General features: G+C 41.7%; 1 protein-coding gene across 1 annotated transcript; it reads left to right on the top strand.

The window, feature by feature from the left end:
* Window positions 1–840: 840 nt before the first annotated feature.
* Window positions 841–15,240, top strand: LOC113966457 (beta-1,4-galactosyltransferase 3-like). The gene is made up of 6 exons (XM_027681203.1): window positions 841–1,416; window positions 8,146–8,381; window positions 10,023–10,213; window positions 10,777–10,899; window positions 13,532–13,636; window positions 14,578–15,240. The coding sequence occupies exons 1-6, from the start codon at window positions 1,179–1,181 to the stop codon at window positions 14,717–14,719; spliced, it is 1,035 nt and encodes a 344-aa protein (XP_027537004.1). The 5' UTR covers window positions 841–1,178; the 3' UTR covers window positions 14,720–15,240.
* Window positions 15,241–16,152: the final 912 nt, after the last annotated feature.

A 16,152-nucleotide genomic window follows, 5' to 3' on the forward strand; every position in this document is an offset into this window, starting at 1 on the left:
AATATCTCCAAAGAAGGAGACTCACAGCCTATCTGGGCAGCTTGTCCTGGTGTTCAGTGCTGTGCCTGATCTGGGATCGCACACAGGGGCTGGCTGCCTGGCCAGCGGCTATACCTTGGAGCGGGATGCTGAGCTCAGGGTGCTGCCCCCTCTCACGGGCACAGATTTCGTTTTAACTCTCTCCCCAGTGCAAACCCAACCCCTGGCTCTTCTTTGGAGCCTTGTAGGAATTTAATACCTGTAAGACGTCTTTTCCTCTGCCGCATTTAAGTGAAAACGGGCTCACAATATCAGGCAGATGACTGACAGCGCAATCTTTTAAGAAGCCCCATCTCTTTACAGAATCAGCCAGTGAAGAGAGGATGTGTAAAAGCCAAAATACTTAGGGACAGCGAGGCCATGGCGGGAGGCCCCTCACAGTGGGGTTGTGCTGCTGTGGTTCCTTCAGGCGCAGGCAGAGGTGTACCCATTTCACAGAATCACGAATCAATTAAGTTGGAAAAGACCTCTGAGATCATCAAGTCACATCAAGCACCACCATACCAAGGAGATCATGGCACTAAGTGCCACAGCTGTTCTTTCCTTAAACACCTCTGGGGACAGTGACTCCATCACCTCCCTGGGCAGTCCATTCCGATGTCTAAATTTCTGTTCACCTCTCCCTGACCAATTTAAAGTGGGAACAGCAGCCAGGTGTTGACCGAGGAAACGCCACGCTGTGCAGCCCAGTCGGGGGGACGGGGTCGGACTACACCTCCCAGGATGCCGCGCGGGAGCACGGCCTGCCCCGGGCCCGCCCCGGCTCTGCATGCTGGGAGCTGTAGTCTGGCCGCGAGGTGGGCGGGGGTGGGCGGGCGCTGAGCCCGTGCCAGTGCCACAGCGAGCCCGTGCCGCTCTTACCGGGGCTCTGCTCGGCGTGGCCTCGGACACTCTGGACCCTCTACTAGCCCACCTGACACAGCTCGCAGCCGGAACGGGAGGTTTGGCTCTCGGCGTCCTGACGAAGCCGCGCTAGGAGAGCACGCTGCCGCCTCAGAAAGTTGGAGGAGGAGGAACAGGAGGAGGAGGAGGAGAAGGTGAAGGTCTGCACAGCGATGTAGCCCAGAGCGTGGGACGGCAGCTCGTGGAAGGCAGATCAGCTCCTTGCCGCCCAGATCCCGGAGCATGGGCTAAAAGCTATGTCCCTCTCCCGTGTGGAAAATCACTGTTTTCTGCTGTTTGTGTGTGTCTTCCAAGCGGTATTTATACTCATCCTCTACCGAGGTGGACCTTCGAATGTGTTTCGCGGGATTTTAGACTCGCCTCAGGTTGTGGATTACTCGAAGCCCCACGATGTGTACACAAACCTCAGCTTGTTCACCCGGGCTCCCAGTGAGGACTCTATGCCGTACTGCTCAGCTCAGTCACCGGTCCTTGGTAGGTATAAACTCAGGGTGTTCACGGTAACCTCGAACGCTTCACAGATGTAAGTTGTATCTGCTTCAAACTTTTCCACTTTGGAACCCATGTACTGATGTAATGCTTACACTGACAGAATTTTCTCCCGTTAACTAACTTGGTTTTTTTGGTCATGCGAGGAAAAGTATTTTACTGACCTATAAACTTTCCAATATTAAGGGCTTGGCTACATAGATGTTGAGATTGTAGAACAAGAGTGAAAACAGTGCATGGTGATAATATCAAGTTAGTAATACTTTTTTTTCTTGGCAGCCCTGAATAAAATGTGCCAACAATTCGGTAGCTGCCTAATATTGACATCTGACTCACTATAACTTCTGGGTTCTTTGTCTCAACCTTATATCAAGCCTGTAGTTCAATATAAATTGATTAAGTTGGATTTAAATATCATTTGCATGAGGATATAGCTTGGCACCTCGGTCTTCATGGTGAACTTATTGGCCTGTGATTGTTACACATCCTTTAGACTTAGAAACTTCTCCATTATACTTAAAAGTCCGGACACAGATTAGTTTAGATTTACACTAGAACCGCATTAGAGCTGATCCTAAAGGCAGCATTCATCCAGCTGTTGCACTACTAAAACAGTTGAGAATTTTTAAGGAAATACAAAGTCAAACCTATACAGCAAGTGTAGTGATATTAAAGTGCTGATGCATGTCAGAAAATAGTGATTCTGCCAGCATGCACTTAACAGCTGGTTTGGGGCCACCAATTTCTTAGACTACTGTGTAGCACATTACTCTTGCCTGGCTTTTCTGAACTGCACAGGTTTCTGCATATCTAAATGCTGTATATAACTAGCCTTGGACTGCTGCTTAGTAGTGGCCCTGCTGTTCTAGGACAGCTGATCACCACAGATGGAACCCATTAAGAGCAAATGTCTGATCTTGGTTCACGTGGAAGTTTTGTGGGAAGCCAGTGCTCTTGTGTCAAGTTGCTTCCTTGTGTTAGAGAACTCTGCTAGGACCCTTTGGATGGGCCTTTTTACACTGCCATCTTTGTAACGATGCCTGCTCTTTTGAGAAGTTTTCTTCCTTCGTCTGTTGTTTGTGGTTAAATGAAATACATGCAGTATGTATGATGAACTTGTATGATAACTTTTGGGTATATGTTTCAGCGTTTTCCTGGGAAACAGCTCTACTAAGTAAATCCTGAATCCTGATAGCACAGAGCCTTTTTGCACAGGTGCCAGCTTTAATGGTCTTAGTGCACTCAGACCATCAGTTCTTCTGGGAATCTACAATACCTTGTTTCAGACTGAATTGTTTTATTTGAAAAAGCACAGCAGAAACGTGACTGTACCCTATTTGTCTCCACTACTGATGAGAATCCGCTGTCCTAAAGAGTCAAATGAGACAGCTTTGGTCTCAAAAAAAAAGAACACCAAACAAAACTAGATGCAATTCTGTGCAGCCTGTCTGCAAACCATCAGATAAGCGGGAGTAGTGACAAATAGGAAGGAGGCAGATGCAGGGTAAAATTACCCTAATCTGTGCTCTTAGAGCTATGAAGTCTTTTTAAGACTTCTTCTGCCCATCCCTGAGAGTGCTGGGAACAGGGGATTGGCCTGCATGTGGTACTGCAGAGCTAAAATGAAAACATAATGTTAGTCATAGACAGAAACAGTCAGTTGGCTGGGAGAAAAAAAGTAAGAGGCAAATGAGACAGAGTAATTCTTGAGGCTTTGCTGCCTGAAAAATTTTGAGTGGAGCATATGAACCATTGTTGTGGTGAAACACAAGGAATTTGGAGCACTGACACAGATTCAGCTTAAGAAAAATGAGCGCTCTGCTACAGCTTAACTTTTACTCGGTGATATTTCCCTTTAAATATAGGAAGTAAATTATTCCTTCTGGTATCTCTGTATGCTAGCGTCTTCTGGGTGTTTTGCTTTGTTTTTAACCGAGAAACATGCTACTTTGCAAGGTAGTTTGCCCTTTGTTTTGTATATAATGGGCACATATGAATAGATATATAAATACTTTATAAATATCTTGACTGGTTGTTATCATCTCTCATGAGACTGATCTCTCTTGGAAGTGTTATATCAGAGACCAATGCCTTTTAATATTTATTTCATAAACTCTATTAAATGAGATTTTGAATCAATTCTCGAGGACTCCAGTCTCCAAGTCAGAGCTGGTAATAAGTCACTGTGCCCACTCCAAAGCGTGTTAAAGTAACTGGAAGGATGCCAAATGGCTTAAATGGTTTCTGCATCAGGGCTTTTATGAAGTGCAGCACTTTCTCCATTTATATATATATAGTAGATCATTTTGATAACTGTTTGAATGTAAATCAGCTTGCAGCTCATCTGTCTTTTTCCTGCCTCCTCAATCTACAGTATTTTGGTTCTTCCAGGGCTGTGAAATAAGAATTCAAGTATAGTTGCTAATCATCTCTGCCTTAGAGGAACTAGACTCTTGCTGACTAGTGGTCCTTTTTTAACATCTGGTTAAAGTCTAGACATTGGACCTTTTGTCATCACAACTTCAAAAGCATTGCACAAGGTATTCAGTGTCTTCATTAATATCATGAATAAATTACTCGAGTTCCCTCAAAGGTTAAAGTTTCTACACAAATAACCGGCTGCCTGTTTCCTCCTTCTCTGTTTTTGGAAAAAGTGAAGTGTTTGTATGCTAGAGTTGTATTTCTTTAAACATAACGAAGTAGCATTTAAATTCAAAATCTGACTTTCTCACATTGCGTGCAAGATGTCATGTTTTGGTCCGTCTTTTCCTCTTACCAGGAAGAAGTTTGATGCTTAGAAGAATTGGCCTTTTTTATTATTTTTATTTTGGTTTAAAGAGGTACCTTACTTTATGCATGGGATGTGCTGAACAAGTTGGTTTGACCCTTGAGAACTTTATTAGTTGAAAGTTCTGTCTGTAACTCTGCTGTTTATAACTCGCTCCTGCTATGGAAGGATTTTTTTCCAAGCCCTTCTTATAGCAGTTACTGCCTTTCACTCCCATCTGTCATAACCTTTTCATGAGCGTGACCATCTGTTGTGGTAATAAGTAGCTCCTGCTATGTTTTCTAATGCTACCGGAGTTTCTTCTCTTGGATTTAAGGAAAAATAAAAAGGTGGTAATGCTGAGATTTATTTTCAGTTGCCGCTGAGGCAGCCTTATATTCTGTCATTAGAAACCTGTGCTTAAATTAAAGCTGTTGGTCTGCTTTTTTTTTTTTCTTCAAACAGTGTTAGAATTACACAAATATGACTCTGTTAATGTCGTGCGTGTGGTGCTGCATTATCTCAGTGCAGCATTCAACCATGCTACCCTTCCCATTTCCTTAGCTTGTGTAAGTTCTGCTTGTTCTGGTTGAGCTTGGTAATTAGAGCTGCAAACTCTAATTGTGTAACAAGGAGTTTAGAAGTCGAGTAGTTACTTTCTTAAGGTGGGATGGATCTGATCAAAATCAAGATATCCCTGACAGACAAATGTGTTGCCTAGAAAGTAAAGCAAACAAGGAATGTGTTGTTACTGGCACAACAATGCAGACAGGGAATCATGAGCTGTACACACTGAATTTCATATTAATTAAACACCCTCTGTGTGATGGTACAGGCACAGAAAGAGCTTAGGAACCAGGGTATGGAGAAATTGCTTGGACAGTTCAGAGTCTTGGCTCTGTACCTTGCCTGAATTGAGATCCTGTGCTTTCTGATATGTCTAAGATGGGGTTTTCCTCCTTTCGAAAAGCTGTGCTTTAGCAGTTTTATTTTTCCCTCTTTGGTCCAGCCTGCAACTGCTCTGTTCACATTTGGGATTTAATTGGATTAAGATGCATTAGCCTTTTGTTAGTTGGGCAGAAAGGAGACATGACAGCCAGAATTTAGCTTGTAGCCAAGGAGTGTAGGGCAGCCAGAGATTTTGGAAATATAAGTCACACTAATTTCTTTTCTCCTTGGCGTATACTAGTTTCATTTTCTGAGCTGAGTTGTCTGAGGTGTGGAGCCAGGCAGCATGGGAGAAATGACATCTTGAAAAAACTGGAAAATGCAGATACTACCCTCCTGAATGGTATGCTTGGGTATGGAAGGAGAGAACAGGAGTGAAACTATTGCATGTTATCTTACTCATACCATTTAACACTCAAATTTAGATTTTTTTTTTTTTAATTTAAGGATTATCGCTGCAGAATCTTACTCTGCAATATAAAGAGTCCTAATTGTTTTATAGAAAGCAAAATCCTGCCTTTGTGGAAGGGATTAATTCCCTTTCTTATATTTTCCTTTGAGCTGTGATTTATAGTTGAAATCCCTGAATATAACATTTCTTTATCAAGCTCCAGTAGTCATAAAATCCATGGTTAATGGTGGTTTAGTTAAAAGATCTGATAATCAGGGAGTCCACAGATCTAAAAGACAATATAAACTACAAGTTAAAAACGTTGGACTGAAACATGGGGGTCCTAAAGGCAGTAAAGGAAACCGTATGCATAGAAGTAGGTGACAACATCATAAAATCTTAACTGTAAATGTGACCTACATTCATGGGCCCACAGCATGATTCTCTGAAGAACTACCCTTCTGTTTCAGGTACGAATATATGGCAATGTACTCCAGTTTCCTGCTGAAGGTAATGCAGTCAAAATCAAATTGCCCTGCATTTTAGGTGCTTGGGAAAGGACTGAAACTTAAGAGTCAGCTGTTGTACGATCTTGCCAACAAGCAAAATTCAGGTTTTCTTTTTAAAAACAAATAGAAACCAACCAACAAAAACCATTAAGTGGGATTCACAGTGGCTAGACCTTTTTGACAGCATGAGGAATGAGATCAGTGGCTGCTAAGAGTTGACCTTCAGGAAATGCCGTTTGTATGTTCCTTTGCCCATCAGAAATGTGATGTATAACAACTTCCACGTAGTAGCAAAACATTTCCCAGTTCTGAATGGACACCTTGAACCTTACAGTAAATTTAGTCCCTAAGCCTTGTTACTGCTCAAAAAACCCCCACCAAACCCCAAAACAAACAAACAAAACCAAAACCAAACCCCAAACACACAAAAACAGTGGAGGATGTTGCTTCCTTCTGTGTCAGTTAAACAGGATGTGGGTGAGCACAGGCTCAATTTTTATGTTTTTCATTAGAATTGTAGCAGAGACTTGAATGAAGGATAGCCTGGAAGAAGTAGTTTCTGGACCTGCTTGATTAGTCTTAAGACACACCTGTACCTCTTCCTGCTCAAATGAAAGCCACTAAGCACCAGGCCTAAACATTTGCCCTCTCTGAGGCTTCATTATCAGAAGGTTTTAGAGAGAATAATTTACTTCAGTGGTTTGAGAGGGAGTCTGACTTACAAGACATGGAATAAGTCAGCTGTAGCATTAAATATGAGCTTGGAAGGAAAAAAAATCTTGTTTACAGCTATTTAAAAAAAAAAAAAACTACAACAAACTTGCCTTACAGACTTTTGGTGCAAAAAAATATTTTGCCTTTGGTAGCATGGTTTGCAGAGAATTATTGAATAGAAATGTCACTTGAAATTGTCAGCTTGCAATTATGATTTACGTGAAAGTTTTTCCCTAGTTCTTTACAGTATAACATTTTAATCTTGCTCTGCATTTGTTCTTTATTTTCTTAGAAGTTGACAGTTGTAGGAAATCATTAAGACACACTGATTTGTATATAAATGTAACTCTTCTGCTACTTCTGGAAGCTTTTCTCAGTACTCAGGATGACAGGCATTTAAATAATTGTAGAATTTGTTTATTTATATCATACAGTGAGATTTGTGTTAAAATGGTAATTGATTCTTTTTTTCACTTGTGACTTTCCAAGCTTTTTCCACCTAAAGAATGGATGAATTCATGTAAAAATGCAAATTATTGTTTTTAATTAGGTAAAAACTGTTGAACGTATCCAGTATGTTTTGTATTTAAAATTGAGGTGCTGAGTAGAGGAACAGCAATATGTAGTTTCTTTTGCTACCTTGCGCCTGTTCCTGAAAATGTAACACCTTTCTTCCTTCTCATTTCTGTCATCTGCTTCTCCCAACATTTTGAAGTACTGCCTACTTATCACAGTGTATAAAATGAAATAATATAGCAAATACAGCCCTTGTGGCATGTGATTATAACATCAAATTGAACTTGAAACGTTTTTTAAGATAAAGCTAACATTTCCTAAAGTACTTGTATTCATCCAGGCTTTAAACTATTTCTCCCCTGACCTGCTGAATATCCATTTGGACGTTTTTGTCCTCAAATCTCTTCTGAAAGAGGCTTAGAGAAATTTTCTAGATGGGTAGCAAAAGCAGATGTGTCTGTTCATCTTGATTAATCTTCAACTCTATTCTTACAGTGAATACATTATTCAAGGATCTCATCCAAGCAACACAAGACTGTAGGAGGGAGCCAATACCAGGGAATAGCAAGCTGTGCAGGAGCCCAGTGAGACCTGCTGGCTGTGCCAGGACTCAGGATGCCTGGCAGGGAGCGTGCCATCCTGGTACTGAGCCCGGCACCCCTCAGTGTGGAGCCCTGGGGAGGTGACCAGCAGGCAGTGGTGAAATTCCTGCCGTAGGCACAGCTGTGTGGGCGTTGTTAACTGCTCTGTGGTAGGGCTGGTGTCTGAAGTAGTGAACATATGTAGCTAATCTGGTAGGTCTAAATGAAGGTTGAGAAACATCACTGACCTTACTCTTTTTTGTTTCTCCTTTCTGTCTCTCCTTACAGTTGGTCCGTTAACCATCACCTTCAGGATGCTCCCTAGCGAAAGGATGATCATCAAAAAAAATCCTTTCGTTCAGGGTGGTGGCCACTACAGGCCACCTCACTGCTTCGCCCGCTACAAATCCGCCATCCTCGTGGCCTACAGGAACCAGGAGAAGTACCTCCACCATCTTCTCTACTACATTCATCCTTTCTTGCAGCGCCAGCAGCTCAGTTACACTATCTACTTGATTCAGCAGGTAAATCTAAATCAAATGTGCCTGGTGGTGCAGCTGAGCTTCCCAGTTATGGGTTAGTTCTGAACTTGAAATGCACCTGGGTCGGGGCAACCGTCAGTATCAATACAGACTGGGGATGAACAGATTGAGAGCAGCCCTGCCAAGAAGGACTTGGGGATGCTGTTGGATGAGAGACTTGAGATGACTCAGCAATGTGCACTTGCAGCCCTGAAAGCCAAATGTGTCCTGGCCTGCACCAAAAGCAGCATGGCCAGCAGGTTGAGGGAGGTGATTCTGCCCCTCTATTCCACTCTGGTGAGATCCCACCTGGAATGCTGCATCCAGATCTGGGGTCCCAACACAGGAAGGAGCTGTTGGAGCAAGTCCAGAGGAGGGCCACCAAGGTGATTGGAGGGCTGGAGCACCTCTCCTGTGAAGAAAGGCTAAGAGAACTGGGATTGTTCAGCCTGGAAAAGAGACACCATAGGGGTGACCTGATTGTGGTCTTCCAGTACCTGAAGGGAATCTACAAAAAAGATTGAGAGAGACTTTTTACAAGAGCATATAGTGACAGGACAAGGAGGAATGGCTTTAAACTGACAGAGAATAGGTTTAGATTAAATAGGAGGAAAAAATTCTTTACTGTGAGGATGGTGAGGCATTGGAACGGGCTGCTCAGAGAAGTTGTGGATGCCCCATCCTTGGAAGTGTTCGAGACCAGGTTGGATGAAGCTCTGAGCTACCTGGTCTAGTGAAAGGTGTCCCTGCCCATAGCAGGGGGTTTGGAACTAGATCATCTTTAAGGTCCCTTCCAAGCCAGGCCATTCTATGATTCTATGAAATATGACTCTTCTAGTATGGAAATACTGTTTTATGCATGGGCTGAGAAGAGATCAGTTACATGTTGTACCATCTCCATGGCTGCTAATGATTGAAATATCATAACACTTGTCAAGATCATCATTCTGCTATTGATTGGTTCTGTTGGGGATTTTCTTCTAGAGGGATAAGTTGTCATTTAAGTGATACCTTGTATTTTCATCTGTTTGAGAGTTGAATGCGGTTTGTCTGTAGCTTGTCAGTGTGGCTACTGAGCAAAATCTTAAAACTAAATGCTAAAGTGAAGTTGGATATTTTCAGTCTGTATCAAATACAAACATCTGGCTTGACCCTGCTGAGGGGCAGCCTATGCAGGGCAAACAGCTTTTTGTAACTGAGGTGCACTGGTGTTGCAAAAGATCTGTGGTGAGAGAGCAAGTTTTGGATTCATGAATTAAAACTGATAGTTTATTGGGAGGGAGAAGAAGCTTTTTTGTTTGACCAAGATCTTTTTTTCTCATTTCTAAGCTTTAATAAACAGTGGTCAGGGCAAAAGTGTTGATGTACAGATGTACCCCTGAGGATTGGCTTATGGATCTCTTGAAAGTCAGCCTTCTTCAGGTGCCAACAGTGTATAGCCCCTGGCACAGCAAAGCTGACAATTGTTGAGAATGTTGTGAAGAGGGTGGATGAAATCTTCAGAGTCAGGAACATGGAATTTGCAGCCAGTATTGATTCAGTACTGTGTAATTCAATTGAATAAGGCTTTTTTACTAACACAAATTTTTAATTGCATTACCATCTTTGTTGTTTTGGTGAAGAAATGCAGGTTTTCTTTTCCAGGTGGGGGCTGGTTCATTTAACCGAGCAAAGTTACTTAATGTTGGTGTCCGGGAAGCCATGAAGGATGAAGACTGGGACTGCCTTGTCCTGCATGATGTTGACCTAGTACCTGAGAATGACTATAACCTCTACATTTGCGATGAATACTATCCCAAGCATATGGCAAGTGCCATGGATAAGTTTCAGTACGTGTAAGTGCCTCCATTTGCTTTCTGTTTATGCATTCTACTTGGTTCACTTTCTGCTTAGAAAGTAGGAATGGGAACAGTGAAAGATAGAACTTTTAAGAGGTTTTCTGTGTGTTAGTTTTGTAGTAGTGACTTCCCTAGAAAAGGATATTCTTGACCTAAGCATGCAATCTTGAACAATTCCTTTGCCTGTAGTTCCCTGTTACGCTGTTAGCTCAGCTTGGCAAGTAACTAGCAGGTTTCAGTTTGACTTTCCTTCAAGAATAAAAGTATAAGGGTGGGAAATACTGGATCATATGGAAGATGACATGATAGGATGCAGGTATTTTAAACTGACTCAAGATGTGAAATTTGAAACCAGCTTTACTTTGGTCTACTTTGGGGGAAGATGGCAGGGGACAACGTGGAGAATGATGGGAATTACACTGGGTTTACTGCTTTGGGTTTCAGCATTGTAATGACAGTGTCTGTAAAACATATGTGTGACTTGGATCACAGTTAGATGTGTTAGATGTATTAGGCTTCAATATTGATGCTTTCTTTGTTGTTTTTTTTTTCTCTTTTAGTCTGCCTTACAAGACCTTTTTTGGGGGTGTATCTGCTCTGACTCCAGATCATTACATGAAGATGAATGGGTTTCCAAACACATACTGGGGTGATGGTGGTGAAAATGACGACATTGCTACAAGGTACTAATGCACAGGACAGGCTTAAAATAGCACCAAGCTGGAATGAAGTGTAGCGTTACCCTAAGAAAGGAACCAAGTATCATTATAATCCAAAATGCTGTTGGCATTGGGAATGGTTAATATCAGAAGCTGCTCAGAAGCTATGAATCTAATCACTGTGTGCTGGGAAAACAAAGCTTTCTTGGCTCTGGAGAGCAGAATGTTACTTCACATCCTTGTGCCTTTAGTCCAAGGGGTTATAACCACTAGGAGTTGACAAGTGCCTCCTTTGACGTGGACAGCCCCAACAGAGGGAAGGAATCTGCCAGCTTGACAAATAAGAAGGTACTTACTAATTCTCAGACAGTTGGGAATTTAAGTTAAGTGCATTTAGGTTGCTCCAAGTATTACCTTATCACCAATACTGGGCATTAAGGAGTGCAAGGAATTCTATCTTTTGTCTGCAGTGCTGGGTGATGGAGAAGCCTGTGTACTAATGTGAGTCAGTGACAGCAAGAGTTGATGGTCTTTCTTGTACTTGGGTTGCCATGGCAGCAGCATGCTATAGGAGCGAGATGAGTTTAGTTCCAGGTACTCTGCCTCATGCGAATTCCTCAAGTACAGAATCATGGCTGCAGCTTCTTTATTCAGCTTTGCAGTTGCACTGAGCACCTTTATCATCCAGCACAGGCAGGCTCATGGGGAGTTTATAAAACTAAACTGACCATAGAAGGCTTTTTTTTTTTTTATCTTGCACAGTGCAACAAGTTACGTGAGGTTTTTCAAAGCAGTTATTTGTCTGGAAATTGAAATTGATTTTCTAACGTAGAATTCTTCCTTTGCCTTTCAGATGAAACCAACTAAAAGGTTGTATGGTTGTTTAAAGAGTCTGCATTTATGAAAGGAATGGAATGCCAGGAAAATAGATCTTTACATCAAACTCTACAATACTGGGTCTATTCAGCTGTTCTTAGGACCGCTTAGGCATCTAATGTGATTTTCGGTATGAGGGATAAAGAATCATGCCAGTTATGAATAGGAGTGCACTTCCTTGAAGAGACTCCTGTAAGACAAGTGGATTATGTAGCTCCCAAAATAGCCCTTTCTTGAAGGGAATTAGATCATATGTTTTCAGAAAAAACTTATATTAATGATTAGCAATGTTTTGGCCCAGAGATACACATAGGCCATGGACAGTGCCTGTTAATGATTTATTCACATTCTGAAGTCTCAACCTGCCAAAGTTAGAAATGAGCTGCTGTTCTTAAATGACCACCTGGTATTTGGATTTTAGGAGGTGCTTAAGCACTTCTTGCCGTGTAGCAACAAAATTAATGATTTGTTTTGACATTGCAATGTCCAATTTCAAAAAGTCCTGTGTAAAATTTTTTTTTCTGGGATGCTGCTTATTAAAGCAGAGCTAGTGGCAAAAAAACTGCTGGCTCCTACTTACATTTGGCAGACTGCAGAACTGTATTAGGTGTAGCAAACACCAGGATCTACCTTCTCTTAGAGGAAAACGGTATTCGAATTGGAACCACTTATGTGTTTACATTATCAACTACAGGAAAGTCTGTTGGGTTCTTCTTAACAGTAAATTAATGGAATAACTGCACCATATGACAGTTTAATTTTGCAATGCAAAAACTGTAACAGCAAATCTAGTTTAGTGTTCTTGCTTGTCTCTTTATGATTGAATGTGCCATAAGCTTATGTTCAGAAAACAACAAACGTCGTCTAAAACTCGATCTGAAATAATAGTATTATAACACTTACTGACAGTGATGGCTCTAAACTAACAAATACTTTCAGTTCTGTGGCCTCTTTCAGCTTTAAAACATTCCTGCTCTATCAGATCTCGATGGAACGCAGTCAAATGCTCGAAACATGCCAGTTAGATAACCTCAACTGAGCAAACATTCATTCTTATGTTCAGAAGAGGAATCTTCTTTGTGTAAGGGCTGTCCTGTGATAACAGCCATTGCACTATTAAAGGCACTTCTTATTAACAGAGGTGCCATCAGCAGTGGGTTGTGGGTTGCTTGAGAGTCACCCAAAATGCTGTTTTTAGGAGCTCTGTTCTAAAATTCTGAGCCTTCAGTTTACTCATGTCTTATCTAACTGTCCCACAGCTGAGCTCACATTTGCTCACATTTGGTTATCTGGTGACTGTATTTATCACTAATCTGTTATGAACCAGTATAATCAGGCCATCTGAATGAATGGCACTTCTCAAAGAACAGGGAGTCTTAATCTGGTTTTGAAACTTAGGACTGGCTTCCTTTCAGAAACTGCAAGTTTGAGGTCTTTTTTTTTGTTTGTTTAGGACAAAAACGACCTCTAGGCAGCAAAAGCTTTGCTCTGAGAAGAAAGTGGAATAATGATTTCGTCAAATTCATAGAAATTGCTCTTAAATGCTCTGTATGTTTTTGCTCATTCTCTGCTTGTCATAATCCTCTTGTAGCCTGTGGAAGTGCACTGCAGCTGGGAGCTTTCTAGCCCAAGCTTGGCCTCGACCCTGCTAGAAAAAATCATGTGCTGCTTCTGCATTTCGTTTTTATTGCATTAACACTGAAAATCATCTCTGACTATAACTAAGTCTAGAAACAGCATCTTTATGCCTAAGCAAATATTTTTATATGTTGTTTTAAAGGATTCAGTTAGCAGGAATGAAAATAATCCGGACATCACCTCACCTTGGACGCTACAAAGTGATGAACTACGAGGAAGAGACAGAGATGCAAGAGCCTTGGAGAAGGTAACTGTTTGGGTTGGGGGCTACTCTTTGCCTTGTGGCAGGCAGAGTATTACTGTCATCTTCCCCAGAACAGGCAGTAAATATACCTCATGTCACTGCTGCTTCTTCTGCTTTAGGGAGGCTATTTAAAAGCAGCTCCCAGCCAGTTTCAACTGAATCACTTGTCTCCTGTCTTTGCACGTGAAGGGTTTCTCCTTGTTTCCTATCTTTTTTTCCTGTTGTGAAGATACATTCTAGCTAGGAAGCTAACACATGTCAGACTTAAAATTTTACTCCCTGAATTATTTGGTGCTTAAGAAAAAATACTGCCTGTCTTGTAAATAGGGAGAGTTCACTTTGAAGAGACACTTTGTTACAACTTCCCTATAATAAAAACTTGCTCTTCAATCTGTGTGGAGTTACAATGTGCCATTAAAATAGTGGAAAGCAGTATTCTCGCTTAAAGACATGTCGAAGGTGCTATGACAGACTTTATCTAACACTGTTTTATATAGAACAGCTGGAGGAGGGTGTTGGGTCAAGTGTGGTGGAGGCTTCTCATACGGACAGTGCAGATTTCCCTTTATCATCTCAAAACTCAGGTTTCCATAACAACCCTGTCTAAAAACCTACCTACAGCAGCCTATGTACACCATTGCTGCAACCCTCTGTGTTGCACTCCCAGGTCTCTCTAAGCAGCTGCCAGCTTCTTGGGCTTTGGCAGACTGTAGCTGCCACCTCACCGGTCTCCCTGTTTCATTAGGGTCCAGTACAAATTGTCTTCCTCGTTCAGAAAACTCAGTGTGAATTTATTGTAATCTGTTTATTCTGTATCATGTGGAAAGAGTTAGGGCTTTTCTGCTACCCCCCTGAGCCCTCTGGAATCCTCTTTGTTTCTTCTGCAGCTTCAGCTGCAAACATCACCTTCGTTCTTCTAACTGCAGGTATTCTTCCTTCCTCAGGCCTACTTCTCAACACAACACCAGGAAAACATGGAAAGCTGATGGAATGAATTCATTACAATTCAGGCTCCTTTCCAGGACAAAGCATCCTCTTTATACCAAGATCACTGTTGACATTGGATATGTTCCCCCATTTTCTTAAGAGACTGAAAACAAAAGCAGAGGTTGGGTGCAGCCTGGGCATTCAGCTGCTACCTCCCATTGCCCTGTGCAGTCTTCACCACCTGAGACTAATCCCTTTGCCTTTCATGCATTTCACTTTTCTTCAAACTGTTTAAGATTTAGAAGGACAGGCTTCAGGAATAGGATATGACAGCTAATAAGCAGGCTGTGGCTTACTGTAAAAATTGTCCACGTCACTGTAAAACTAACTACTGAGCCAAGTCTCCTTGACAGTAAGCTGATCCAAGGTTTATGGAACCTTTGTTCCATAACTGGATAACTCTGTCCTGCTTTGTACTTAAGTGTTAATTAGGATGCAAGCCATTCTGTCAGAATGGCCTCTGAAGTGTTATATTTTGAGAAAGTGTTGAAGCCAGTCACAGTTCTGTAAATATCCTTTGTGAATTTGAGTAAAATAAATTGAGTTTTGTGTTTGGCTTAAGAGTTTTATAAAATATTAAGTAATAGTGTAATAAAAGAGAAAGTTGCCCTGAAACCAAACAAACCAGAGCTTAAGTCCCTGCTTTTCTTTCTGGCCTGATCCATCAGTGTTTAAATGTTTTTATTCTAGCTATGCTACAGCTATACTGTAAGTAATGCAGGCTGAATGGGACCTGAGGCTGTCACCTAGTGTAACCTCCTGCTCAGAGCAGGGAAATGAATCTAGTTCTTCAGCTGTTGCTCAGACTAATAATCATTCAAGGTTGAGCAGTCTTCAACACAAAATACTTCTGAAAAATTAAATACTAGAGGAAAAACTAAGTAAAACATGTCAACAGGGGAGCTGTGACCGTGGCAGGAATGCATTTGTACTTACCTGAGACTGACACATTCTGCCCAAGCCCTTGCCCTTGCTGTAAACTTTCTTTGTCTGCCCAGTCAGTCTGTAGCATTGCCTGCCAGGTCCAGTTATTTTGAGAGCAGGACACTGGGTATTTCTGCTTGTTACTTGAAGATAAAAAAAATTCCTTGTTCACTAAAAAGCTGCATCTATCCCACTACACCCAAAAAACATTTAAAGTTTCAGTCTTCTCTACAGTTGAAATATGTCCTAAAAGAAACTCTCCTGAGCGTAGCTTCACATTTACATATAAGAACAGTTAAGTATAATACAGTAAGGCAAGTGCTCTAATCAAGATTTTAGCACAAATCCTGTAGCATAGTAGAACACCTGTCTTCTTCAGCAAGACTCACAAATAATAATGGCCTGAGTATCTATACAAATACACAGTCTACTAACAGCGTGGCCCAAAATGTGGAGAGGATTTTCTCTCCATCTGACACAGCTGGCTACTGCTTTTCCTTCCAGATCCCTGGAGAATAACACACATCCTGCTGCAGCATCGAGACTTTGATCAGTGCCACAGGATGCATTGGCAGTCCCTCAGCAGGGGATGCTGCAGATTGAAGGAT

The sequence above is a fragment of the Neopelma chrysocephalum genome, unplaced genomic scaffold (assembly GCF_003984885.1).
Source record: "Neopelma chrysocephalum unplaced genomic scaffold, ASM398488v2 Primary Assembly neopelma1_60, whole genome shotgun sequence".
Taxonomy (NCBI): Eukaryota; Metazoa; Chordata; class Aves; order Passeriformes; family Pipridae; genus Neopelma; species Neopelma chrysocephalum.

Coding starts and splice junctions, on each gene's coding strand:
- LOC113966457 (XM_027681203.1), top strand. CDS start 1,179: ATGTCCCTCTCCCGTGTGGAAAATCACTGTTTTCTGCTGTTTGTGTGT. Junction 1,417..8,145: donor AGCTCAGTCACCGGTCCTTG/GTAGGTATAAAC, acceptor CTCTCCTTACAG/TTGGTCCGTTAACCATCACC. Junction 13,637..14,577: donor ATGCAAGAGCCTTGGAGAAG/GTAACTGTTTGG, acceptor TTCCTTCCTCAG/GCCTACTTCTCAACACAACA.